This window comes from Girardinichthys multiradiatus, chromosome 5 (assembly GCF_021462225.1).
Source record: "Girardinichthys multiradiatus isolate DD_20200921_A chromosome 5, DD_fGirMul_XY1, whole genome shotgun sequence".
Classification (NCBI taxonomy): domain Eukaryota; kingdom Metazoa; phylum Chordata; class Actinopteri; order Cyprinodontiformes; family Goodeidae; genus Girardinichthys; species Girardinichthys multiradiatus.
In genome coordinates, this window is record NC_061798.1 from 44,647,620 (window position 1) to 44,673,316 (window position 25,697).

Here is a 25,697-nt window from a genome sequence, read left to right on the forward strand (position 1 = left end):
TATTGGGGTTTTTTATACACTGGTGCTGGAGGCATTTTTTAGGAGTAATTACCATGGAAACATCTTGTTTGCAAGTGAATAATAAAAGTTCACAGATTCTGGTTTCATTTTTAAGAAGAAACTGATTGAAGTTTGCAGTTTTTTTGGTCGTGTAGTTAAAGCAACACGTGTTAGTCTTCTGGTTTGCCAGAACTTTAGATTTTTATAGACTTAATATTTGAGTGTTTATGGTAATTGTTTTGTTAGCTCTGGAAGGATTAACATCACAATAAAATGTTTTGCGATTAAGCCCCATCTAGGCTGAAAAATGGCAGGAAAAAATATTTTGTTATTTCTTTTTGTGACTCATTGTTGAACTGTTTGAAGTCCCAGGCGACACCTTTGCTTTCTGCCATTAAAGCTTCACATTTGTGTTGGGATCTAATGGTTTTCTGTGTCTTGTTCTTCCTGCAGGGGAGGAAAGCTCCTGGGCGCTCAGGCAGTCGATCTAGCAACATTTCCAAGGTAACGCACAAATAAGAAAACCTGATCAATTCAATAAAGACTTCATAATGTCTTTCCTTTATTTGTTTTAAAATTGTAATAGTTTGTCTTTCAGGTTTTCTAAAAGGTTTTTTCAGTTTATTAAGACATTTTCATCTGCTGGAAAGCGTGTTTTTACGTCTGCTTATTCTTTTTGTCATGCACGCTTCTTTTGCACACAGACAGCAAAATATGCCATCATGGTCTGGTACAAATACTGGAACAAAATGAGTGGAAAGCAGCCAAAGTCTAAATCATGAATGTGAAAGATGTTGAGAAAGCCTGAAGAACCATTTATCTATGAAAAATCACAAGAAGCTCCGGCTCTTTGGTAGAAATATTTACAGAAATGTTGGGTGGTTTAAAACGTTTGCTCTGTATTATGAGGCTCCCATGTGCTCATCATAGGCACTCATATGTATATATTATATAATTATTTCCCTACTGATCTTTGGATATATGTCCTTTAGGGAATTGTATTTCAACCACACGCTTTTTGTAGCCAACAAGCCTCATTCGGCCTCTTTATTTGACCACTCTTCTTATCAGAATTGGTACCAACAATTTCAGCTGGTTGTATTCCTGTCATGGACCTGGCTTTTAAACATAGTTCACACATTTTTTACAAGCCATTTCAGAAGTCTACTGTTTTCCTGCTTCAACCAGTTTAAAACCAGCTTTGATTTGTGTTTGGGATCATTGTCCTGCTGGAAAATCCAATAATGCCAACGCTTTGACCAGTTAGTTGATGGTTTCAAGTAAAATGCCAGAAATAACCAGAATCTTGCCGGGATCTCGTTGATGGCTACAGAAAGTGTGATGTTTCTCTGGAACTTAACATTAGAAATTTAGAATGATGATTCTTGACACACTGTTGTTGAAAAGAAAAATAGCATAAAATAGAGGATTTTTTTTTTTCCAGGCCAGCAATACAGCCTCAAGGGCGTCGATAACCCCATCTGCTCAGGACATATGCAGGTAGGACAGACAGTTCTCTGTAAACTGTTACTTCTGACAATGCAAAAAAGGGGAACTGATATATCATATAAAGTCAGGAACAGAGTGTAATGAGCAAAAGGAAGATAACAGCTTGTTAAGGTAATGGCTTGGGGTGCTTTGGCATCACACCGAGACTGTCATCACAGCTAAAAGGACAGTGTGTAAAACGGAAACAGAAAAATGTGTGTGTGTGTGCGTCTGAACCTTCACTGTTGCGTACCGTCCTCTCTTCACTTCATAATGATTTATTAGCCATCTCTCAGTTTCTGTGTGTTTTAGCTTGTAATTTTAACTGTTTGATACTGTTAGAGTTAGAAAGCTGATAAATACAGATCAGTGCAAAATAAGACACAAATGAACCAAGTAAGCTTGACTTGCAAGGATGAGACAGTCCTCTGCCAGAACAGCGACTTCCTTCTCACAAAGAGTAAGTCCTTGCACCAGCCTTTTATTTACAACTCACATTCCAACAAGCAAAAAGCGGGAATTGGTTCAGCCAATTCTTACAGAGATTTCAACCTAAAAGTGTAGACAATCCCATATATGGTATACGCTTGTCATGTCCAGAGAGTGATCCACTCCAGACCGCATTCATTAACCTTCCACAAACCCTTTTTCACACTAATAAAACAATCATAAGAATCATCTAAGCTAGAGTACAACTTCAATTTAAACTGAACAATGATAACTTATATACATTTTTCCAACAGATACGTACAGAAGTGACAACATCCCACCAATGTTTCCCTCATAGTCGGCACCAGGAGTTGCTCAGAACATTAACATTTTTTGTTTGAAGCGAATATTTCAGGACAACAATGACATGTAAACAGAAGACAGAAACACTTCAGCAGGAAAAACAGGTTTTATTTGCAACAGTTCAAACATTTTTACCTTTTCTTTAAATATTGGTTGGGAATGGAAAATTGATATCAGTCCTTTTTATCAGAACATTGGATTATTCTGGTTCAGTGGTTCGGTAGTCTGAATCGCTTTGTGGTTTGTGCCACACCTAATATGAAGTTTTGAGATGATCTCCTCCAGTCATGATTTCTAGTTGGTTGTATAACCATAACTCTTTCTTTTGTTCAAGTTTAAACCCAGAAATAATGAATGAATTAGTTATATGTTTGATGTCACAAGTCGATCATCCAATCTATGAACTTTTACATTTTTCTTACTTGCACTTATTGAATATTTAAACATGTAGTTACCGCAGTGGCAACCTATCCATAACATGCAGCTCTTTAACCCCAATGTGGATTGGTAGTGCTGTCTTATTTGGGGCTTATGTGACAGAATCATAGTAGGGAGATGAACGTGATGTACATTTCCTTGTAAAAGTATTCATATCATAACTTTTTTATGAAATCTGTGTACTTTTCGTGGGATTTTATGTAATAAACCAACACAAAGTGGTGTAGAGTTGTAAAATGAAAGGACAAATATATACTGAAAGCCGAAAAGTGTGGCTTGCATTTGTGTTCTGCCCCTTTTACTCTAATAACTCAAAATAAACTACAGTGTCTTCAGCGGTCCCACAATCAGTAAACAGAGTCCACCTGTGTGTAATTTAATCTCAGTATAAATCCAGGTGTTCTGTGAAGGCCTCAGGGGTTTGTTAGAGAACATCAGAGAACCAACAGTGCCATGAAGACCAAGGAGCACAGCAGACAGGCCGGGGATAAAGTCGTGGAGAGGTTTAGAGCGGGGTTAGGTTTGAAAACAATATGCCAAGCTTTGAACTATATGATCCAACTAATCTGGCAGGCTGGTCAAGTTTAGCACATGGCTGAACACAGCATCACCAAAGCAAATCATAGTGGTGGCAGCATCATTCTGTGGGTCTAGTTTTCTTCAGCTGGTAGGAGTTGATTATAACACGCATGGTGATAAATACTGGGGAAGCCTGGAAGAAAATCGATTAGAAGCTGCAAAATGCTTTGCAGCAACCTTAAACATAGTCAGAGCTTCATATAGAGCTTCATGTAGCGACATCCCCAAAAGACTTGTACAAGTGTTGACTCCAGAGGACTGGATTCAAATGTACGTACATATGTATGTATGTATGTATTTATTTATTTGTAGACATATGTGATAACATTGTATCTTTTTCCTTCCATTTCATAGTTAAGTAATTCTTTGTGTTCGTTTCTCACTTAAAATCCCAATAAATGCATTGACGTTGTGGCTGTAATGTGGCAAATGAGACAAACTGAAGGAGAAGTACTTTTTCATTGCTCAGTGTAGATCATGTCCAACTCTGGTCCTCAAGAGCTACAAGCTACAAGAGCTGCAACCTTTACAGGGATGCATCTAAACGTTGCAGGATAGTAGCTCTCGAGGACTGGACATGGACACCGCTGGTGTAGCGTAGTCAGGGTAAAGTAGAACTTCTCTGACACACTGAAAACATCAATGAGAATCATTTTTACTGAACTCTAAGAGTGCAGCAGCATGTCTGAGGAGGTTTTCTAAGTTTTGATAAGTCATATAGGCTGTGCAGAGTGACATGGGGGTTTTCACCCAATGTGACAAGACCCTAAAACATGTTGGAGAGACAGCCTGGAGGAGATGCTGGTATTTAGCTGTATTAGTTTCCTCCTGATTGTTCACAGGAAAAATATATTTTACCTTCATTGTTTTGTTTTAAGACATTCAACAGATGCATTTTGCATGGCCTGAGAAATAAAAATCTGCACAATATTCATTCTTCATTAGTTCATGTTCCCCTGAATGCATTGCATTAGGTTTTTGGTTAATAACATTCAAGCTTTTTCCATTTGTTTCATCTAATGTTTTTATGTTTGTTCAAATTCATATTCATCTGCATCTGTGTCTGTGTGTTTGTGTGCATAGTTCTGGCCAACTGACCCGCTTAGATGATATTTCTGAGTCACACAAGCCCAACAAAAACAAACAAAATCCCTCTGCCATGACAGTCACCAGCACAGCCCTGAGCTCATCGGCTCAGGTCCAGAAAAAGCACGTAAAGAGACGCCACCGCCGCAAGAGAAGCAGCTGCTCCACCTTCGACTGCGTAGATCTCAGCGGCAAACAGGAGCAAAGTGACCGCAGTCTCAGCTCTGACCGAAGTGAGCTGAACGAGAAGAGGGAGCGTTCCTTCAGGAACCGCAAGGAACTTCCTCCTCGCCTCCGGTGCTCAGGTGCTCTAGACTCTTCCTCTGAAGATGAGGCTTTGCGTGTGACCCGCAGCTGGAGCAAAGAGAAAGCCCGACGGGTGCGCCGCCGCAGCGTGAGCAGCCGAGAGAGGGATGCCACAAGCGGGCGGAAAGGAGGGGAAGACAAAGCAGAGATAATGGAGCTGCGGTCAGTAGATTCAGATGAAGGGAAGGAGAACCAGCCTCTGGTGGAGGACAGTGGTGGTCTCAAGAAGCGACACAACATCAGGGGCTCCGTGAAGAGCCACATTTCACAGAACGAGAGGTCCCAAAGCAGAGAGAAGGAGAAGAAGAGCTACAACTCTCGGAGCTCAAGAGGTAGCTCCTCGTTGGCAGAGGATGGTGGGGAGCTCATCACCAAGAGATACCAGGAGAGGGGGTCAGGAGCTGGAGACATGGCAGTGCCCACCCCACAGAACCACTGTGGTTTTAATGGGGGCACAGCGGGACCTTGTTCAGATGACTCTGAGCTGGAGGTCTGCAGGTTAGTGTGTGAAGAGACGTCAAGCCTTTATTAGAGGCAGACTGACAAAATTATAAAAAGGTCAAAGAATGTATAAAAACATGAAAGAGGTTCCATAAACACCACTTTACTAAAGTATTCATACCCCGACATTATTCACATTTTGTCATCTTACACTCATAAAATGTTGTTTATTTTATTGGGGTTTTATGCAACAAATAAACACAAATTAGTGCATAATTATAACCTGTGAAGAAGACAACACAATGTGACATGTAGTTCTATATTTAGCTCCCTTTACATTGATGCCTCTGAATAAAATCCACTGCAGCCAATTGTCCTCTGAATTCACCTGATTAGTGAACAGAGTCCAGTTGGGTGCGATTTAATCTCAGCACAGCTTTTCTGTGAAGGCCTCAGAGGTTTGTTAGAGAACATTAGTGATACATCTAAAGGTTGCAGGACATCGGCCTTGGAGGACTGGAGTTTGACGCCCCTGGACAAAGCCTTTAGAGACACACCACAAAAGACTTATAAGGAGCAGCGAAAGGTGGTTCTAAGTGTTGACTCGGGGTGGGAAAATACAAATACGCCGCATACTTTCCTGATTTTTATTTATTTAAACTGTTAAAAACACTTATCATTTCCCTTCATTGTTATACAATGCTTTTTGTTGGTCCGTCGCATAAAATCCATTTAAATACTTCGAGATCTGTTGTTGTAACCTGACAAATTGTGAAAAGTTCAGGGGCATGAATACTTTTGAAGGCATGGTAGTTTCCCTTGCTGATCTGCTATGTATATTCTGTGTTTTTGTGTAGGATCTGCCACTGTGAGGGTGATGACGACTGCCCGCTGATTACACCATGTCGATGCACAGGGAGCCTGAGCTTCGTCCACCAGGGCTGTCTCAACCAGTGGATTAAATCCTCCGACACGCGCTGCTGTGAACTCTGCAAATTCGATTTCATCATGGAAACAAAGCTCAAACCTCTAAGCAAGGTGCACAGGACACTTACAAAGCCTCCCGAGCTTTCAGCTTCAACACAGCCCTTAAAGTCCAATTATAAACACATTTTTAAAAAATCTTTAAACTCTTACCCTGTTTCTGTCCATCTGTCTGTCTTCTAGTGGGAGAAGCTTCACATGTCGAAGAGCGAGAGGAGAAAGATCTTCTGTTCAGTTTTGTTTCACCTGATAGCTATAGTGTGTATGTTGTGGTCTGTCTACATTCTGGTCAAGAGAACCACTGAGGAGATCCGACTTGGGAAGAACGGTCAGTATCAGGTCCATCTCCCCTCCTCACACAGCAGAGACATGCAGGGTGAAATGTAAAACCTCCGTTCCTTGATGGTACCCTGTGATGTTTTCCTTACATTACTCATTTAAAAGCAGAAAATAATGGACATACAGCACCGCAAACATTTCGAGTCATTTCTTTGCATGCACGCATCCCATTTTGTTATCTGTTAGTCCTTGAGTGTTTTTGGACTTTTCAGTTCTGCCCAGAATATGTGTTAAAAACAAGCTGTAAGAACTCTGAAACCAGGGCAGCAAAAACCAAAACTTTTTGTCCTAGCAGCCCTGGGAGGGAGAACAAATTATTCTGTTTTTTGTAGAGCATCTACAAGCCTATAGCCACTTCTAAGTTCAAAATTCAATTTCAATTCAATTTAGTTTTATTTATATAACACACGTCATCTCAGGGCACTTTTAAAAGTCAATTCAATCAAATCATACAGATTCCAAGTCAGGTACAAACATTCCAATTAATCCTAACTATTAAACAGTGCAGTCGGATTCAGTTTATTATTCAAACTAGTTAAAAGTTTTTCTATCTAAGGAAACCCAGCAGACTGCATCGAGTCAGAGACTTGCAGCATTCACTCCTCCTGGATGAGCATGTAATGACAGTGGGGAGGAAAAACTGCCTCCAGCAGAACCAGAACCAGGCTCAGCGTGAGCGGCCATCTGCCACGACCGACTTGTGGTTTGAGAGAACAGAGCAGAGACTAATAAAGAACACAGAAGCACTGATCCAGGAGTACTTTCTATAGGAAAGAAAAGTGAAACATTAATGGTTGTGGCTCCGTCAGTGGCTTCATCTAGGAGAGAAAGACAGCTAAGCAGATGAACTCTGAGCCAGTTTTCAAATCTAACAGTCTTGAACAGTATGAAACAGTCCAACAGTATGAAAGAGACCACATACAGTTTGTCACAGTAGAAGCTTAACCAGTACCTATGTCTTGGAGACACTGAAGGACAGGGCCAAGTGTATCATCTGTAGAAGGAGAGCATCAAGTTGTTGGCAGCAGCAGCCTGGCCGATGTCCCGCTCCAGGAAGGTGCCACAGCTAAACACAGAGCCAGGTCAGATGTAGCTTCTAGGAAGAGAAAAAACAGGGAGACAACATAGAGTTGAAAGGCTCTGAAATTCAAGGGCCGAACCCTTCAGTTGTCGCAGATTTAGCAAAGAGCCAATTTTAGGAACTTCATTATCAGCAATTTAACACCAATTTTTTTGTTTCCATTTCTGGAGTTAAATTTACAAAAAATACCAAAGATTACACGAACGTAAAGTAGTATTTTACCATCAACCAGGTCATTCCCAAAGAATGTTTTGCTAAACAAGTGTGCCACACAGATCTACTGAAGGATGCTGCATCTCATTTATCAGCTCCTTTATTTGCTGTGTTCTTTACCATTTATTAAATACAGATTCTGTGTTTTGTTTCAAAGCCTACTTTTTTTCTCCTCTTGTCCACTTTCTTCATTTTTAAGGAACACACCACAAAATGTTTCATCAGAGCCAGGTACAAGTACTTGACTGAAAATGAAAACTTGGCCATAAGGAAAACTCTAACTTTAAACCGCTTTAAAGGATTAAAACAAAGTTTCTTAGAAGCAAAGTAAAGAAAGGAGGTAATTTTCCTCTAAGTTAGCTCAGGTGATATATCTTGAGATGTTCCGATCCAGTTTTTTGTGGTTCTGATCTGCTCTCGATATATGAATTTAAATATTTGCAAATATTTTACAATCCATAACGCTTTTACTTTATCATTGAGTTGTTTACGTTCTGGTCATATAAGCTATGAACAAATCACATGTGACATCTAGCATCACTAAGTTGACACAAATCTCTCTGTGGATTTTGTGGATTATAAATATTCCTACCCTGTGTCAAAGTCTTCCAAAAGACTGCAAACCTTTCCACCCTTACATGATGGATAGAGGCTGAAAACTGCATCAAAAAGATAAAAATCCAGTTAGCCTTTCTGTTCCTACTGAAGCTCCTAGTTGCTCTCTGTCTTTTCAGCTTTTTTTATATATTACTGAAACAATTCAACTTACACTTTATTGCCAAAAGTATTTGCTGTACTGCCTTCAAACACGTATGACCTTAAGGGAGATCCCAATCTTAAGCCATGGGCTTTAATATGATGTCAACCAAACCCTGCAGATGGAAGAACTTCAACTCTTCTCAGAAGGACTTTCGCAAAGTTTAGGAGCGTGTTCGTGGGAATTTTTGACCATTCTTCAGGAATCACATTTGTGAGGTTAAACACTAATGTTGGACTAGAAGGCTTGGCTTGCAGTCTTCACTCTGATTCATCTTGAATGTGTTCAATCAGGTTTGGATCAGGCTAGTCAAGTTCTTCCACACCATTCATGCTCATTCATGTCTTTATGGACGTTGCTTGGTGCGCAGTCATGTTGGACTAGGAAAGGGCCATCTCCAAACTGTTTCCACAATGTTGGCCGTATTCAATTCTTCTAAATCTCTTTGTATGCGGAAGCATTAGGGGTTCCTTTCGCTGGACTTAAGGAGCTGAGCAAAAATCCTGAAAAACACCCCAACAATCTCTACACAATACAAGTGCTGCCCTCCTGGCAACTCCCTAGCCCAGAATCGCCAATTGACCTGGCAGAGGCATGACTGATCACTACAGAGAACAGCAGGCTTTACAGCACTGCATCCAACGCTTTGCATCACTTTGTGACGTAGGAATTGGGTGAATTTTAGAGGTCTGTAGTTAATGACTGCACTGCAGTGGATATGGATGAATTGTTGGTTGTAATATCACGAACAGCTGACTGGTGAATTTATTAGCAGGGACTACAGTACCACACCGCTATTCACTGATCAGCAGAGAGCAACCTGTTCTTTAACAAATATTGAAAGCAGTCTGTATGTCTGTATTTTATACACCTGTGGCCATTAGTTTTATCGGAACACCTGAGTTCAATTATTTGGGTTATTGAGTGAATACCTTTGGCCGCATATTGCATCGTACACCACAATGCTTGGATAAGACACATCAAAAACTAATATCGTGTTGCATTTCCTCTCAAATAAGGTATCTAAAGAAGGACATGCTGTCCACCAACAAGCATGGCCCGCCAGTCCATAAAAGTTCTCACTCTTAAATTTAGACATCTTTCTAATCTTACTAATCCAAATAATACCTAATATCTAATATCTAATAATACACTGCTCAAAAAAATAAAGGGAACACTTAAACAACACGATATAACTCCAAGTAAATCAAGCTTCTGTGAAATCAAACTGTCCACTTAGGAAGCAACACTGATTGACAATCAATTTCACCTGTTGTGCAAATGGAAAAGACAACAGGGGGAAATCTTTGGCGATTAGTAAGACACACTCAATGAAGGAGTGGTTCTGCAGGTGGGGACCACAGACCACTTCTCAGTACCGATGCTTTCTGGATGATGTTTTGGTCACTTTTTAATGTTGGTGGTGCTTTCACACTCGTGGTAGCATGAGACGGACTCTACAACCCACACAAGTGGCTCAAGTAGTGCAGCTCATCCAGGATGGCACATCAATGCGAGCTGTGGCAAGAAGGTTTGCTGTGTCTGTCAGCGTAGTGTCCAGAGCCTGGAGGCGCTATCAGGAGACAGGCCAGTACACCAGGAGACGTGGAGGAGGCCGTAGGAGGGCAACAACCCAGCAGCAGGACCACTACCTCCACCTTTGTGCAAGGAGGAACAGGAGGAGCACTGCCAGAACCCTGCAAAATGACCTCCAGCAGGCCACAAATTAGAATCAGAATCAGCTTTATTGCCAAGTTCGTACATACAAACAAGGAATTTGACTCCGGTACACTTTGCTCTTTTGTTCTGTTTTTGCATTACAGAATATACAAATTTACAATGTACAATATACACATATATAATAAAAAGGTGCATTTGCAACATCTGTATGCTGTTGTTTTGTATGTGTCTGCACAAACGGTTAGAAACTGACTCCATGAGGATGGTATGAGGGCCCGACGTCCACAAATGGGGGTTGTGCTCACAGCCCAACACCGTGCAGGACGCTTGACATTTGCCAGAGAACACCAGGATTGGCAAATTAGCCACTGGCGCCCTGTGCTCTTCACAGATGAAAGCAGGTTCACCCTGAGCACATGTGACAGACGTGACAGAGTCTGGAGACACCGTGGAGAGCGATCTGCTGCCTGCAACATCCTTCAGCATGACCGGTTTGGCAGTGGGTCAGTAATGGTGTGGGGTGGCATTTCTTTGGAGGGCATCACGGCTCTCCATGAGCTCTTCAGAGGTAGCCTGACTGCCATTAGGTACCGAGATGAGATCCTCAGACCCCTTGTGAGACCATATGCTGGTGCGGTCGGCCCTGGGTTCCTCCTAATCCAGGACAATGCTAGACCTCATGTGGCTGGAGTGTGTCAGCAGTTCCTGCAAGATGAAGACATTGAAGCTATGGACTGGCCCGCCCGTTCCCCAGACCTGAATCTGATTGAGCACATCTGGAACATCGTGTCTCGCTCCATCCACCAACGTCACGTTGCACCACATACTGTCCAGGAGTTGGCGGATGCTTTAGTCCGGGTCTGGGAGGAGATCCCTCAGGAGATCATCCACCGTCTCATCAGGAGCATGTCCAGGTGTTGTAGGGAGGTCATACAGGTACGTGGAGGTCACACACAATACTGAGCCTCATTTTGACTTGTTTTACGGACATTACATCAAAGTTGGATCAGCCTGTAGTGTGTTTTTCCACTTTAATTTTGTGTGTGACTCCAAATCCAGGCCTCCATTGGTTAATAAATTTGATTTCCATTGATGATTTTTGTGTGATTTTGTTGTCAGCACATTCAACTTTGTACAGAACAAAGTATTCAATGAGATTATTTCATTCATTCAGATCTAGGATGTGTTATTTCAGTGTTCCCTTTATTTTTTTGAGCAGTGTATATACTTAAAACATCTGTTTATAAGAGTTTTATTATCTAAGTGCAATTATTTGGCTTAAACGTACTGTTGACATGATAAAACATCACAGGGTACCTTTAACTATTTCACCTGTCTCACTCTGACTGTTTGACCTTAAAGCTGTTTTTCATTAAACATTTTGTTTTTTCCTAACTCAGTAAAACTGTGAGTGTGCTGTTTGGTGTGCAGTACCAGTAAATGGTTTGGACCCATTCTAATGAATTTAATTATTGGCTTGGCCTCAGAAATTAAACAAACCTTTTACTGGTACTGAGAAACTCCTGTGGTGGTGTTCCTCTGAGCATTATCATGTTTAATCTGAACCAAAGTGTAAAGGTCAACTATTTCTCTATAATACATCAATAGTTTGGAAAAGATTTACAGATACTAAAGGTAGTCTATAACTTCCACAGGTTCAGATGTCATCTTGATCACTTTTAATTAGGGATGTAACGGCCCAAACAAACACAGCAACATGCTGAATGCAACGATCTGTAGGGCATCTCTCTCTCTCTTATTTTAGGCTTTTATGAATATTTCACTTTGTGCAGCAATGACTTTGTAAACACGTTTTAAAAATTATGTAGGTGATTTGTTGCACTGAGGAAAAATCTTGACCAACTGCGTTATAAGGATTATACTTTATCACTTCTCATTTTATTACAAGAATATTTTATGCGTCAAAATAATGGGTAATGTTTCTGTTTTCCAAGCAAACCTTTGTGTGTTTTCAAACCTAATTATGTATTGTTTCCAACTAAACATAACCACAAACAATCCCAACCACCTGAGAACTTCAATGCAGCAGGTGTGAAACTTTTGCAAACTGGTTTTGGTGTTTCAGGTGAAACCTCTGTCTGTTGGAGAAGTTGAAGATAGTTCCAGTTATGTGGAGGATACGTGATTTTCGACTAATGTGGTGTTGAATCTGTTACAGATGAAATGTAGGATGGTGTAATGACTTAACTATAAACAACCTCAAAGACTGGTAAAAACAGGAACTAGGTGCAGAATTTTGAATTTCTGGTGATTTATTTTTTTTTTTTATCTGCACAGAATTATACATAAACCTGCATTTATCTTTGGATCATAGTTGTGTTCCTCAACCAGTTTTTGTAGCCGTCAACAAGCTTTTGTAGAACAAAACATCTGCTAAAAGTTAAGAACTGATGTTGGTCTCTCGACCAATTAAATAAACTTTTACATATCTATGGAAGAACTTTTCGGCCACTCTGATGAAAAAAACCAACTTGTATCTCATAATGATGAGATAGTTAATTATGACTTAGCTCCCTCATTATTATGAGATACTATCTTATAATAATGAGGTAGTATCTCTAATGTATCTCTTAGCTATCTCATTGAGATTGCCATGTCATAATTATGAGATACAAGTTTTTTTTTTCCATAAGAGTGGCGGCTCTAAGCGGGTTGAAACATTTATAGAAGCTTGAACACGAAAAGGAAAAACCTGTTGCTTTCCAGAAGTCGCAGCACCATCTGCTGTTTGTTAAAGGGAACTACAACCTTTTTACAGAACCTTTCAAGAACAATAGGCTGAAATGTTTTGGATCAGAGACAACATACTGACTTTAACCATTAAGTTAAAGGTTGAGAGTCAGGCAGTAACTGAATTATAGTTTAAATAGTTTTGTTTAGAGGAAAGAGTTTCAAGTGCTGATAAGTAGTTTGTGGAAACATTAAAGGGTTCGGTAGGTGCAACAAAGTTTTAGATCCTCTCAAAGATCTGATATATTTGAGCATGTTATGAATTTCGACTCTTCTGTATGAGGTTTATGAAGATAACACCACAGATGTGTAGTTTGTTTGACTTTGTTGAGTTCAGTGTTGTGTGCTGTCATCATGTCTTAGACGCAGTATAATAAACACAGCCTGCATAGAGTCCATTTTTAATAGTAGCTTCAGACAAACAGAGAAATCACTCCCACTCTTGATTGCAGACGAGTTATGGAGAGTTTCTCTTCTGAAGTACTATTCAGCTCAGGGTAAGCACAGCTCTGCACACAACCGCATCATGACCTCCCTCCCCAGCTCTCACCCTGCAGCCCTGCTCACCGGAGCCGTGGGTTTTCTGTGTCTACAGGCGTGCTGGAGTGGCCCTTCTGGACCAAGCTGATTGTGGTGGGCATCGGCTTCACAGGTGGCGTCATCTTCATGTACATCCAATGCAAAGTCTACCTGCAGCTGTGGCGCCGCCTCAAGGCCTTCAACCGCATCATCACGGTGCAGAACTGCCCAGAGAAAAACCTGCACAACCCTCAGGCCCGGCACACCGCCCTCGCCAACGGGAAGCACGAAGCTGTTGAGGTCCCAGTCGCTCCAGAGATGGACTCTGACATGTCCGTGGAGGCCGCGGTGGCGCCGGATAAAAACCCCGTCTGACTGCCTCTCCTGCATGTTGAATCATGCTCTGCTCATTTCAAGGAGAGAGCCAGGTGTGAGCATGGTGTGATTCAGACTCCTGCAGGAGTTTAACTTCCTATTATACTGCAGGGATCACTGCAGATCAAGCCAAGAATTGATTCTGTTCTGCACTGATCCAAAGCAGGGCAGCTGTTATGATGTGACGGTGCAAAACAATGTGAAGCATTAAAAATGAGACTGAAGATAAAGCAAGGACATTATTTAATGGTATGCTGATGCCATTTCATAGTATGCGCTTTCTAAACCTGCACTGATCTAAATCATATAGTTTAAACTCCTTAGGATGCTTTCAATCAAAGGTCTCAGTGTGCTTCAAATAAGCCTAAAAAAACTTGAAACTGAGTTCAAATGCAAAGATGTTTGCTTCACACGTCCCACTAAAACCTGACAAAACTGCCAACTTAGTGTAGTTAATAACATAAAGGGTCCTTTGTAGCTGTGAAAGAATCAAACATCCTGCAGATGCTTTGGTTCAAGTTCTCTCTGATCAAACAGGCTTCAAACTGTTAGAAACCTCAGAACGTCACATTTACACTCTGATCAGGCTAATTATCTGGACTCATCTACACCGCCTTGAATAAGTATTCATACAGCCACAAACGTCATTCATTTTAACACAAAATCATCCCATAATTGTGAAGTGGATGAATAAAAGCCTGGCGTCCATTTTACTTTCGCCCCATTTAATCTGATACCGGTAAATACAATTCAGTGCAAACAGTTGCTCTGAGAAGTTACATGATTAGTAAATAGAGTCCATCTTTACGTAGTTTATTCTCCATACAAACACAGATGTTAGAAAACATTAGTGAACAAACGGCATCATGAAGACCAAGGAACAAAGCAGAGAAGTTTAACGCAGGGTTCAAAGGCCCCTGGTATTCTCTCACCTGAGCCGTGGATGTCTGCAGCCCAGGTGGGACAATCTGTTGACAGGACAAGTATTAGTTGTGCACTCCACAAGTCAGGCCTTTATGGAAGAGTGACAAGAAGAAAGCCATAAGAAGTTCTGTTTGCAGTTTGCTATAAACCATGGAGAAGGTCTCTGGTCAGACGAGACCAATGTTTTGGAATATACAGGGGTTGGACAATGAAAGTGAAACACCTGGTTTTAGACCACAATAATTTATTAGTATGGTGTAGGGCCTCCTTTTGCGGCCAATACAGCATAAATTCTTCTTGGGAATGACATATACAAGTCCTGCACAGTGGTCAGAGGGATTTTAAGCCATTCTTCTTGCAGGATAGTGGCCAGGTCACTACGTGATACTGGTGGAGGAAAACGTTTCCTGACTCGCTCCTCCAAAACACCCCAAAGTGGCTCAATAATATTTAGATCTGGTGACTGTGCAGGCCATGGGAGATGTTCAACTTCACTTTCATGTTCATCAAACCAATCTTTCACCAGTCTTGCTGTGTGTATTGGTGCATTGTCATCCTGATACACGGCACCGCCTTCAGGATACAATGTTTGAACCATTGGATGCACATGGTCCTCAAGAATGGTTCGGTAGTCCTTGGCAGTGACGCACCCATCTAGCACAAGTATTGGGCCAAGGGAATGCCATGATATGGCAGCCCAAACCATCACTGATCCACCCCCATGCTTCACTCTGGGCATGCAACAGTCTGGGTGGTACGCTTCTTTGGGGCTTCTCCACACCGTAACTCTCCCGGATGTGGGGAAAACAGTAATGGTGGACTCATCAGAGAACAATACATGTTTCACATTGTCCACAGCCCAAGATTTGCGCTCCTTGCACCATTGAAACCGACGTTTGGCATTGGCATGAGTGACCAAAGGTTTGGCTATAGCAGCCCGGCCATTTATATTGACCCTGTGAAGCTCCTGTTGGACAGTTCTGGTGGAAACAGGAGAGTTGAGGTGCACATTTAATTCTGCTGTGATTTGGGCAGCCGTGGTTTTATGTTTTTTGGATACAATCCGGGTTAGCACCAGAACATCCCTTTCAGACAGCTTCCTCTTGCATCCACAGTTAATCCTGTTGGATGTGGTTCGTCCTTCTTGGTGGTATGCTGACATTACCCTGGATACCGTGGCTCTTGATACATCACAAAGACTTGCTGTCTTGGTCACAGATGCGCCAGCAAGACGTGCACCAACAATTTGTCCTCTTTTGAACTCTGGTATGTCACCCATAATGTTTTGTGCATTTCAATATTTTGAGCAAAACTGTGCTCTTACCCTGATAATTGAACCTTGACACTCTGCTCTTACTGGTGCAATGTGCAATCAATGAAGACTGGCTACCAGGCTGGTCCAATTTAGTCATGAAACCTCCCACACTAAAATGACAGGTGTTTCAGTTTCAATGTCCAACCCCTGTATGTATAGCGTATTATGCTGGGCCTTGAACGCACCACCTCCACCATGAAACACGTACAGTTATATGACAATCCTGGAAGACCTGTTAGCAGAAGCCTCAGAGACTGAAGCGGAGGTTTACCTTCCAGCAGGACACTAAACATGCAGCGAAAGATACAATCAGCCTAAACCAAACTACCCATTTCTGACAAGACTCAGTGATTTATGGTCTCAGACCCCCAACTTTTTATTTGTAAACATAAAATGCTGCAAACCATTAATACTTTCTCCTCCACAACTGTGCACTATTTTCTGTTGGCCTAATACATAAAATTACATTTAAAAAAAATGGAAGCTTGTGGGCGTATGTGGCAAAATGTGGAAACGCTCTGTGGGACTTTTCAAGGCACTGTGCTTTGCTGTTTTATGCATTTTTAATTACATAATGATACCAACAATACTTTGCTCATGTTGCAACTTTCCCTTCTTTTATTTTCTAGTATGTTCCATAGACTTTGACCAGCAGGTACAATAAATGCAGACTCAAGTTTTCTGAGGAATGGCTAAACATATCAGATGCTGTGCAGCGGGTCAAACTGGGTCAACTGAAGCACGCTGAGGCCTTAAAAACAATGCAGGACAACCAGGTCTTTAGACACCAAAGACTTGTAGTTATTATAGGTACTTTATTCCAGTCTGAATCTAAATATGTGACCTCTAAAATGTAATAAGCCAGTTTTTGTTATTTTGTTTGTTGTTCTTACTCTCAGTAATTTAAACGTTAATATAATTAGAGATTTTAAAGTTGCCATCAGTTTATGTTTTACATTAGATTACAGAGGTGATTAAAAGGGACTATCATTTATTTTTGTTCTAATTTTCTACAGGTGTGATTTTCAGTGTTAAAGTTCAGTCACAGAACGTACTTTATGTCTTAAATCCACAACGTCTGTAAGTCCTTTCATAGCTCTGATTGGAAACTCTGCAGGTTATGTGAAAAACCATTTTTGTCTGCACAATAAACAACGGATGTAGAATCTCTAAAACGCTGCTGTGAAGTTATTGAGTCATGAGATATGAAAGGTTGGTATGGTTAAATCTTGGGGTCTAGCACCATCTTCTGGACAGTGGAGGAACAGCAGCACCCCCTCACATTTGGCCAGTCTGGTGCACCAGTTCCACAGCAGCTCAGACACGGTCTCAGATTGAGGGGTGTGTTAGGGGGACTCTGACATCTCCACTGTGTCATTGAGCTCCTCATCCAAATGATCATCTTCATCTTCTTCATCTTCCCCATGATCACGCTCTGCCCCCTCTTTTTCCTCAGTCTTTGTGTCCAAAACCTTACTTGATATTTTCCGCATTTTTATATTTGGAAGTTTCTTCAGATCTCCGGTCCAATCTCTGCCAAAACAAATACAGTTTTCTCTATTATTGGAAAAACATTATACTTAAAAATATCTGTTTTAATGTGTTTTGTACTTTTTCAAAGATTTATTTTAATAGTGATTTATGTGGATTATCCAAAATGATTAAAAAAAAGTGGCTCAAATATAGACTAATACAGGTCCTTCTCAAAATATTAGCATATTGTGATAAAGTTCATTATTTTCCATAATGTCATTATGAAAATTTAACATTCATATATTTTAGATTCATTTCACACTAACTGAAATATTTCAGGTCTTTTATTGTCTTAATACGGATGATTTTGTCATACAGCTCATGAAAACCCAAAATTCCTATCTCACAAAATTAGCATATCATTAAAAGGGTCTCTAAACGAGCTATGAACCTAATCATCTGAATCAACGAGTTAACTCTAAACACCTGCAAAAGATTCCTGAGGCCTTTAAAACTCCCAGCCTGGTTCATCACTCAAAACCCCAATCATGGGTAAGACTGCCGACCTGACTGCTGTCCAGAAGGCCACTATTGACACCATCAAGCAAGAGGGTAAGACAAAGAAATAAATTTCTGAACGAATAGGCTGTTCCCAGAGTGCTGTATCAAGGCACCTCAGTGGGAAGTCTGTGGGAAGGAAAAAGTGTGGCAGAAAACGCTGCACAACGAGAAGAGGTGACCGGACCCTGAGGAAGATTGTGGAGAAGGGCCGATTCCAGACCTTGGGGGACCTGCGGAAGCAGTGGACTGAGTCTGGAGTAGAAACATCCAGAGCCACCGTGCACAGGCGTGTGCAGGAAATGGGCTACAGGTGCCGCATTCTCCAGACCTGGGCTACAGAGAAGCAGCACTGGACTGTTGCTCAGTGGTCCAAAGTACTTTTTTCAGATGAAAGCAAATTCTGCATGTCATTCAGAAATCAAGGTGCCAGAGTCTGGAGGAAGACTGGGGAGAAGGAAATGCCAAAATGCCAGAAGTCCAGTGTCAAGTACCCACAGTCAGTGATGGTCTGGGGTGCCGTGTCAGCTGCTGGTGTTGGTCCACTGTGTTTTATCAAGGGCAGGGTCAATGCAGCTAGCTATCAGGAGATTTTGGAGCACTTCATGCTTCCATCTGCTGAAAAGCTTTATGGAGATGAAGATTTCATTTTTCAGCACGACCTGGCACCTGCTCACAGTGCCAAAACCACTGGTAAATGGTTTACTGACCATGGTATCACTGTGCTCAATTGGCCTGCCAACTCTCCTGACCTGAACCCCATAGAGAATCTGTGGGATATTGTGAAGAGAACGTTGAGAGACTCAAGACCCAACACTCTGGATGAGCTAAAGGCCGCTATCGAAGCATCCTGGGCCTCCATAAGACCTCAGCAGTGCCACAGGCTGATTGCCTCCATGCCACGCCGCATTGAAGCAGTCATTTCTGTAAAAGGATTCCCGACCAAGTATTGAGTGCATAACTGTACATGATTATTTGAAGGTGGACGTTTTTTGTATTAAAAACACTTTTCTTTTATTGGTCGGATGAAATATGCTAATTTTGTGAGATAGGAATTTTGGGTTTTCATGAGCTGTATGCCAAAATCATCCGTATTAAGACAATAAAAGACCTGAAATATTTCAGTTAGTGTGCAATGAATCTAAAATATATGAATGTTAAATTTTCATCATGACATTATGGAAAATAATGAACTTTATCACAATATGCTAATTTTTTGAGAAGGACCAGTACTTAGTTAACTGTCTCTTACCAAGCTGCACCTCAATCACACACTCTTTGTAGCCATCAGCTGGTTCTGCAAGCTTCTGGTAGCTCTAGCTTTAAATATGCGCTGGCTTTTATGCACAGTCCACAGGTTTCCAACCAGTTTGAGGTTGAGGCCATTCCAGAAGCTTAATGTTAGCCTGCTCTGAAACCCTCATTTTCATGTCTTCAAACATTCCCCAACTTAACAAACAGCTCAATTTTTTCTCATCTGACCAACAAACGTCTAAACAGAAGGCATTTGGCTTGTCCGTGTGGGCAGCTGCAACGTTCAGCGGAGCTTGAAGGTCTCCGTTTGGTAACAGGGATTTTTTTTTGCTGGTACCTTGTCAGTCCATGCTGCTGTTAAACTTGTTTCCCTGTGGGCTGTTTGTGGTAGGTCACATGGTTGTTCCTGAACAACCTGATCAATTTTCTCTTATTTGACAGCAAAGGTTTGGGTCAGATGGTTGAAACCAGGACACGGTTTGGTGTTCCGGCAGTTACAATGATCCCCACTGGATTCGGAGTGGATAAAGTTGGCCAAAGAAGAATTTGTTTTAAGGCTTTTAACCCTTCATTCCCAGGGGTGCTAGTCATAGTGGAAGGAGTTGTAATCCATATCTGACGTGTGGTTCAAACACTGACCTGAATGACTTCAGATGCTTTGTGTTGATGATGTCTGGGATCTCTGAAAAACAAAAAACAGAGAATGATGGAATCTGACTGAAAACATAAGCGTGCACAGCTACATGGGTTAGGTGATGACCCACCTAACCCGACGCCCTCAAACTGTGCCCGCTCTCGCTCTGCGGTCTGTTTGATGGCTGCTTCTCTGGCGCCATGGAGACGACCCTGTCGACCTTTAATCCCGTTCACCAACTCGATCTGCTCGAGTTCTGAATCAAATCTGTGGAGGTACCTAAAAAAAAAAAAAAAAAGACATAAAACCAGTCAAATTAACACACCTCATACAAACCAAAAATAAAACAAAGAAATGCAGAAGGTGCCGTTAACTCAGCGCTGTAGGTCGTTTGAACAGCCTGATTTAAACTAAATGGTTGTTAGCAGTCTTGGGGTAAAAGGTGGAGGAGATAATACAAATATTTAAAGCTTGGAACATTTAAAACATGCAAAGCTCTCCGAGGTCTAGTACTCCTGATCTCTAAACTAGACATTCCAGCTGTTTTGGTCTTTTATATTATTTCCATCTATTTTTGGTTAATTTAGTTCAATTTGGTCACTGTGCTTTTATAAATACGTACTTGTTGTGTGGAACTGTACAAGATCTCCTTGAAAATGGTTTTGAGAGTCGTTCAAGATCAAGAAACTTTTAAAAGATGTCTGGAAAGTTTGGCCTCTTCAAAGCAAAATATAAAAAAATTAAGGATGACTAAGACTTTTACTGCCCTGATGTCTTACAGCGAATTATACGCAAATGTATTAGAAAAAAACGAAACCTTATAGTAACAACTGATAAGAGCAAGCTGAACCGGGGAACGGTACCTTTCAACAATCTCACAGGCATCTTTCTTGGTGTAACTCGTCATGTTTGGATCCAGTTGACTCTGAAACCACAGCAGCTTTTCACCTGGGATTTAACAGCCAGAACAATGAGTTTACAAGCCTCTACCTTCATCCTAATCAAGGTGAACCACAGACTCACCAATGTTGCTCAGACGTGTAGCTTTTTCACTCTTCATCCTGGACCATTAAACAAGAACCGGTCAAACCAAAGAGGTCCAAACATTCAGAAGCACCGGTTCATATTTGTACTTGTATTGAACAAACCTCTCTTTCCTCTTCAGTCTGACCTCCTCCCGGTTCAGATAAGCAGCTTTCCTGCTGTACGGGTGGACAACTTTTTCCGCAGTTTTCCCCTTCTGGGTCTTCGGCTGAGAAACCCAAACAGAACCAAACTATCAGTTCACCGACACACTAACCGCTGATTTTATAAACACAACGGAGTCAGACATCCTTACCATCTTGTTCTCGGGAAGAAACACGCGTGGACCTTGTGTTGACAACTGAACCGGAAATGGTCCGTCATTGAAATACGTCCTGAAAGAAAATCAGCGCGCTGTAAAATGAAGGGGTTCGTGTTACTCGATTCTTTCTTGAGTTCCGGATCTCTTGGCTCAGCTCATCTTAATACACACACACACACACACACACACACACACACGGAATTGAACCCAAAATGAAACTATTTTGTGAAACACTTGTTTTTAATTCCCAAGATACATAGTCAGTCAAAGTGCACCAACTTTTAAAATACTAACAATAGTGGACATTTAAAAAAAAGGCACACTTTTATAATAATTTTTTTTTTTTTGCTTTCCTGTATATAGATGCAGATACTGTAAAAATTTGGAGAAAAAAAAAACTACAAAAGGCTGACAATAAACAAAGTGAAAACAATATTTCACATGTACACAGAAAACAGCAACAAAAAGACACGGAAGAAAGAGAAAAAATAAAGTGGATTCCTGCAAACTGCACCCTTCAGAACTAGGCCACATGTTTTCATCAACTTCCCGTCTGACATCATCTGTCACTGGGAATAACACTGGTTGGACAGTTGGACAGTTTTCAGCCAAGATGTCACTATAACTAGTATCCAAAGCATCAATGAGGGACATGGGGCTTTCAATTTCCACACATTCTTAAACCTCTCCCTTTTCAGCTTCCCGGCCCACTCCCATTCCCGTTATACCTGGTCCTCCTCTCAGGCCCCTTACTCTTCTTCAGTTCCAAAACTCCCACTTTTATGTGAGTCAGTGTAGTTGAAGGACGTTCAGCACCAGCCTTAATATTGAATTTGGACGAGAATCAGCTGTTGAACATTTAAAGGAATCCTGGACCCACTGTTTGCTTCTCCTACTGCGCCGGATTCTGATGGAGATTTCTTCCTTTCATCTAAAAAGGCAGTGGTTCCTTTCCACTCTCCACATAGTTGGCTGGGAGTGATTGCTAAAAACAATTACTCAATGAAATCCCCTGGAAGTCTAGACAGAACAACTTTTATCGGTTGGCATTAAAAACTGAATTTGACTGCATTGTATCATAGCTACAGTGTAAATAGAAATGAATGTAACAGAATGTGAATGTGTCTTTATAACTGTTCAATGTCATTGTACAACTTATAGCAAAAATATTTATATTCAAACCAGAGTTTTTTTTTTCATTTTTTTGCTCCACTGTATGAGAAAAAATCAGCTCCATGACAAGCCCAGTTCTGGTTCTGAAAACGGTTAAATCTTAAGATCATGAAGTGATAACTGTAACTATAAAGTTCAGAAATGCTGTGTTGGTTTTACACAGGAACGCATCGAGAAGCACATCTTACAAAAAGTTCTGCTTTTCTCTTGTCAGTCAACAGAATATTGTCACAAATGTCTTGAGGACCACCAGGATGTTTTTATGGAAATGTGAGACCAGCTTCTGTGATTTTTGCTTAATGGAAAACATTTAAGATGGCTGCCAAACTCCTGTTGTTACTATGGTTCGTAATGAGACACTTGTGGAGGCAACAGCTACGGAGGTTTAAACAGTTTGATAAAATAGAAAAGGTTGTGTTCTGGAGCGGATTCTGGGACTACATTAAGGAGGTGAGGTAGATGATCATATGAAGGGAAACATGCAAATATAAGATGAAGAGTGATATGAAATTAATCTTACTATGATTGAAGTAGAAGGGAATCCAGGTTGAGAGGTGAGTACATCCACAGGGACTGGGGTTGAAAGGTTGCAGTGTTGAACGGTTTGTTTGATGATGTTTGTTTACTTGTTCCAGGAGGAAGGTGGAGCGTTGGAGGGTGGACAGGCTGGAGAGTACCGATGTTGGTATCCAGGGAGGTCCAGGTAGAGGTACCAAGGGGGAGCAGCCGGAGGAGCAGTGAGGGGATTCTTGGAGGGGATCCAGAGGTGAAGCGAGGGGGCAGATGAATGAAGACCAGAAGGAGGACTGAGGACTGGAGAACAGGTTTTTTTCTAGAAAGGAAGACATGAGAGGAAAGCTAGAGAAACTGAATCAGAGTACAACAAAGAGCAATCAAGAACTATCTGGCATCAACTTCAGGGGTTCCATTCCTCTTTATGCTCCTCCTGATTGGCCTGGACACCTGCCAGTCACACCCTGCAATCAAAGGTGAGGAACACAACCCCACACACACCTCCACGTGGATATGACACCTTAGGAGTGAACATCCCAGCTCCACAAAAAAAAAAAAAAAAACATTTTTCCCACAAGTTTATTTAAATAAAGATGCACATCAGCCCAGCTCCAGCTTGTTTACAGAGACCAGTTTAGATGAGTCAGGCTCCTCCTGCATGCTTGGTTCCCTTGACAGAAAAGTGATAAAAAGATTGAGGCAGAGAAAACTGCGTCAGAGTTCTTAAAATAAACCTGGAATAAAGCAATTTGTTGTAAAATCTTTAATCCCAGTTTAACAGCCGCTGTAGGACACTGCAGGCTGAGGAGGTCAACCAGTTGATCTTCGTTACAGATCAGTTTAGTCCACTATCAATACTTGAACATTTGTCTAGAAAAACCAACCAATCGCAACTTTAACCCTCACCCTGCACCAGGCGGTGTCATGGCACGCCCTTGGCCAACAGCTGCAGAACTGAAAGACAATTTCCAGGTCCACCCAATTAACAATTAATGTGACCATAATCCACAAGAAAGTCTTAATTCTTTATAAAGTCTTTTTCTGTTAGAAGTAGAACTATAAAGCCTCCGATTTGTTGAAATTATCATTAGGGTTGTTTATTCAGTGGATCTCAGTCAACTCAAAGAGTTGCAAATTGAAGCTGAAAGGTCATGGGTATGTAATGAAGAGGGGAAAGAAGAATGCTTTCTGTGCCTTAAAAACATAACACATCACCTTTCTCCTTACTTAAGAATCCTTTTAGCTTGTGGATGTCCTCAAAAAAGGAAAATTTAATAATTTCCCTTTTCATATTGTTTGTCAAAATGTACACAGCTTAGTCCCCCAACTTACAATTTTTTCAGTTGCTCAGAAGCTTTTTTCCCTACATTTCTGGTCAAATTTATAAACACTATTGACACGTTTCATGTTGTTTTCACACAAGATGCAGTCAGTAAACACATTTCGAAAATGCTTCCTTCTTCTTAACATACACTGCTCAAAAAAATAAAGGGAACACTTAAACAACACAATATAACTCCAAGTACATCAAACTTCTGTGAAATCAAACTGTCCACTTAGGAAGCAACACTGATTGACAATCAATTTCACATGATGTTGTGCAAATGGAAAAGACAACAGGGGGAAATCTTTGGCGATTAGCAAGACACACTCAATGAAGGAGTGGTTCTGCAGGTGGGGACCACAGTCCACTTATCAGTATCGCTGCTTTCTGGCTGATGTTTTGGTCACTTTTGAATGTTGGTGGTGCTTTCACACTCATGGTAACATGAGACGGACTCTACAACCCACACAAGTGGCTCAGGTAGTGCAGCTCATTCAGGATGGCACATCAATGCTGTGGCAAGAAGGTTTGCTGTGTCGGTCAGCGTAGTGTCCAGAGCCTGGAGGCGCTACCAGGAGACAGGCCAGTACACCAGGAGCTGTGGAGGAAGCTGTAGGAGGACAACAACCCAACAGCAGGACCGCTACCTCCACCTTTGTGCAAGGAGGAACAGGAGGAGCACTGCCAGAACCCTGCAAAATGACCTCCAGCAGGCCACAAATGTGCATGTGTCTGCACAAACGGTTAGAAACCGACTCCATGAGGATGGTATGAGGGCCCGACATCCACAAATGGGGGTTGTGCTCACAGCCGAACACCATACAGGACGCTTGGCATTTGCCAGAGAACACCAGGATTGGCAAATTCACCACTGGCGCCCTGTGCTCTTCACAGATGAAAGCAGGTTCACACTGAGCACATGTGACAGACGTGACAGAGTCTGGAGACACCGTGGAGAGCGATCTGCTGCTTGCAACATCCTTCAGCATGACCGGTTTGGCAGTGGGTCAGTAATGGTGTGGGGTGGCATTTCTTTGGAGGGCATCACGGCCCTCCATGAGCTCACCAGAGGTAGCCTGACTGCCATTAGGTACCGAGATGAGATCCTCAGACCCCTTGTGAGACCATATGCTGGTGCGGTTGGCCCTGGGTTCCTCCTAATGCAGGACAATGCTAGACCTCATGTGGCTGGAGTGTGTCAGCAGTTCCTGCAAGATGAAGACATTGAAGCTATGGACTGGCCCGCCCGTTCCCCAGACCTGAATCCGATTGAGCACATCTGGGACATCATGTCTCGCTCCAACCACCAGGAGTTGGCGGATGCTTTAGTCCGGGTCTGGGAGGAGATCCCTCAG

General features: G+C 41.7%; 2 protein-coding genes across 4 annotated transcripts in view; one reads left to right on the forward strand and one right to left on the reverse strand.

Annotated features, from left to right (window-relative positions):
• Positions 1–15,041, forward strand: part of LOC124868226 — a 31,806-nt gene extending 16,765 nt beyond the window's left edge. Inside the window, exons 2-8 of one of the 3 annotated variants that reach the window (XM_047365199.1) lie at positions 454–504; positions 1,445–1,500; positions 4,381–5,187; positions 5,988–6,168; positions 6,298–6,442; positions 13,388–13,432; positions 13,531–15,041. In XM_047365199.1, the coding sequence (XP_047221155.1) occupies positions 454–504; positions 1,445–1,500; positions 4,381–5,187; positions 5,988–6,168; positions 6,298–6,442; positions 13,388–13,432; positions 13,531–13,829 (1,584 nt within the window). In that variant the 3' untranslated portion in view covers positions 13,830–15,041. Of the gene's footprint in view, positions 1–453; positions 505–1,444; positions 1,501–4,380; positions 5,188–5,987; positions 6,169–6,297; positions 6,443–13,298; positions 13,433–13,530 lie in introns of those variants that run through there. The other 2 variants (XM_047365200.1, XM_047365201.1) reach the window with 2 other exon arrangements.
• A 1,622-nt stretch (positions 15,042–16,663) lies between these two features.
• On the reverse strand, positions 16,664–23,392 carry tma16 (translation machinery associated 16 homolog). The gene is made up of 8 exons (XM_047365202.1): positions 23,026–23,392; positions 21,327–21,424; positions 21,136–21,239; positions 21,011–21,048; positions 20,851–20,935; positions 20,118–20,266; positions 19,993–20,035; positions 16,664–17,601 (listed from the first exon to the last, which is right to left on the reverse strand). Exons 2-8 carry the CDS (start codon positions 21,327–21,329, stop codon positions 17,415–17,417), a joined length of 609 nt encoding a protein of 202 aa, XP_047221158.1. The 5' UTR covers positions 21,330–21,424; positions 23,026–23,392; the 3' UTR covers positions 16,664–17,414.
• Between the last annotated feature and the right edge of the window lie 2,305 nt (positions 23,393–25,697).